Source organism: Arachis duranensis, chromosome 7 (assembly GCF_000817695.3).
Source record: "Arachis duranensis cultivar V14167 chromosome 7, aradu.V14167.gnm2.J7QH, whole genome shotgun sequence".
In the NCBI taxonomy this organism is placed as follows: Eukaryota; Viridiplantae; Streptophyta; class Magnoliopsida; order Fabales; family Fabaceae; genus Arachis; species Arachis duranensis.
In genome coordinates this window covers 45,367,612-45,370,705 of record NC_029778.3, presented here as the reverse complement: position 1 = coordinate 45,370,705, position 3,094 = coordinate 45,367,612, and the positions used below count along the sequence as shown (strand labels likewise).

At 26.9% G+C, this 3,094-nt stretch overlaps 1 protein-coding gene across 1 annotated transcript in view; it reads left to right on the top strand.

The window, feature by feature from the left end:
* LOC107458860 (2-oxoisovalerate dehydrogenase subunit alpha 2, mitochondrial) overlaps positions 1-3,094 on the top strand; it is a gene marked incomplete in the record, with an annotated part of 9,249 nt that overhangs the window by 339 nt on the left and 5,816 nt on the right. Inside the window, 1 exon segment of the mRNA XM_016077069.3 lies at positions 1-246. Coding sequence (XP_015932555.1) covers positions 1-246 — 246 coding nt within the window.

Below are 3,094 nucleotides of genomic sequence, written 5' to 3'. Positions count from 1 at the left end.
TGGTCATTGATCAAAAGGTCCAGGACCTTAATTCATCACAAAAAAAAATTGGCCTTTTTAGGAATAGGATCAGCACCTACCTTTTCTTCATCTTCCTCATCACCATTTATGAAAAGGCCATGTGCAGCATCAGCGCCTTATATCAACAACCATTTCCGATTCTTGCGGCGGTTTGAGTTTACAAAAGCTGAGGCGGCACAATTGGAGTTGCAGCACTATGTCACCGACGACGATGATAACAACCAGGTAATGCATTAATTACTATACCAAATTATTATCATTAGAGTCAAAGAGTTAATTAATTTGGTTTATATATCTTGAGATACACAGAATGGGGAGAATGACATTGAAAGTTTGAAACACAGGAGATGCATGCACCCCCCTTTTTTTTTGTCTCTCTTATTGATGAGAAATATAAATAATTGGCTTAAATGTTATCTCTTTACACGTGTCGTGTCGCATCTCTGTATGAGCTTTTGTAAAATAACAAGAGAAATGTTAGGGATAGTAATTTTTGTATTTTGTAATCATCAATTGGTTATCAATAATATTTTTAATAATGTAAAATTTTATCTAATGATAAAAGATCATTTATTTTTTTTATGATTTTTTTATGATTAAGTGTCTGTTATAAAATACAAAAGTTGTTAGACCCTGCACTTTTTCAAATAACGATTTCGGAAAATAAAAAATTTCTTTAAGTTTTTGCTTCTTTTCTCGTTTTCAATTATGGGTGTGTTTGGCAAACCCATTTCAGAGGATAAAAGTGCGTTGAAGTTTCTTGAACGCTGCTTTTTTTACTGGAAGCAAAAAATTGTTGCTTCTGCTTTCACTTCAACGTGAGTTCACATTTGATGATCATTATTTGATGATCATTATTGGTTTTTTTCAAAAGAATTTTCATATTTGTTTCAAGTCATTTCAAATATTTTAATTTTTTTTTGAATTTTTAGTATTTTTTTATATTTTGGTTATTTTATTAAATTTGTTATTTTAATTCTATTATAATATGAATTATTAATCTTATTAAAAATGATAAAGTAAATAAAAAACTAATCATACATAACAATGGAATCATAAATAATAAAATTTTACAGTCCAAAATAATACTAAATAAAAAAATACTGAGAGTACTAATAAAATTATAGAATATTTTTTTTGTTTGACATTGTGAAATTTATTATTATAATTCTTGTTCATTGTTTATTATTTTATTTGTTATAATATGTATTATTGTTCCTATTGAAAATAATAAATTAAATAAAAAATTAACTATAAATAATAATAAAAACATAATTAGTAAAAAATTAGAACTCAAAACCGTAAACAAAATAAGATTATTGAGAGTACTTATAAAGAATACTGAAATATCAAACAATTTCTATATGTTTTTGTGTAGTTACGGCTAAGTCCCTTAATCATCTCTCACATAGTCATCAATAACTATCTTACCAATTTTTATAGCTGTTAACCGTCCGCCCAGATGCTTATTCTTAAAAATATGAAATTCACTTTAGTTCTTTAGATTAATAGACTAAATTAAATCATTTAGATCTATAAAATTAAGCCAAAAAAAGTTTTTAACAGATTACATCGAGTTTAAACATTTTTTATTAACTGAACTGGTGATACAAGAATTAATTCGATTCACCAATATAAACTTCAATTGGTTATCGGATCGAAACTGATTATTGAAATTGTGTCATCTCTTTGAAAGAGTTCATCTTTTGTTTATTGACTACTATGTAAGAGTTTTTATTATTTTTATTTTTATATATATTTTTAGTACAAACTTGATCCAATCAAGGAGAAGAGTTCGTAAGATGGTTTATGATAATCAGTTTAGTTAATTAATTTCTTTAATTTTAAAATAGCCATCAAAATTAATTAATCTCCCAATGATGCCAAATAAAATTCATTCCCCACACCTATTGCACCTGCAATAATACCACCCACTACCCTCATACAACTATATATAACATCATAACTACTCCTCTTTCAGTTCCACCTGTATTCAATTATTCCACTTTGAGTCCCTTTTCATTTGCACGTCCCACTTGAGAGCGTGTATGCTTTTGATACAATCCGTTTAGTGAGACCCATACGCACCAAGTGTCCTTTTACTTCTTGCGTCTTTCATTTTGCTAATTGTTTTAAAAGACTTTTTTACTCATAAGAGGAGAAGAAGTTTGATCACAATATACAACCACCACCTCACAATATCACCTACAACTATTCTCCTTTCCTACAATACAAACATATTTAACCAACATAGGGTCCCCAATCATACCAACAAATAAAAAACTGATTAGTCACTTCATCCATGAATTTTCAGTCACAACAGTCCTAATTTTTATACAGGTGTTACAAATAAATATATTTATTGATCTCATAATATTTAACGGGAGATGATGATGCTAAAAGCTTAATACTTTAAGTAAAAAAATTACAAAAATATTATTTATACACCAAAATCAGCCATTAATATATTTACGTATAAATATGTGTAGTTTAATTTATTTTTGATGTATATTTTTATTTCAACATGTATTTTATACTAATAACTAATTTTGATAATTGATTATTTTTAATATATATTTTTATTCTAACATATATTTTATACTAATAACTAATTTTGATAACTGATTTTGGTGTACATAATGGTTCCAGTAAAAACAAATATAGGTGAAAAATATTAATCACATTTGATATATCTCATTTAAATGGCATAATCTCCTCGTACTCAATTAAGAAATCGCGAATTCGAGTCTCTTATTTTTGGTAAAAAAAAAATTTAATTAGGGACGTGGATAACAGATTTTTACATTTACGATAAATAGAAATCAAACCCAGTTTTTAAAGATATGGGGTGTGTTTATTTTGGAATGCTGTTCTTTGATATTTGGTAACTTTTATTCTGTGAACGCCAACATGATTTTGTATCCCAAAAGTAAGCAAGAAATTATAGCGCAGCTTTTGCGTTTACTGAACACACGTTTAGGTTGTTGCTAGTTATTATTGATTTTTCCATAATTTTTTCTAAATAAATACTTAGAATATTAAAACAATTATTCTAATTTTTGTATATTATTTA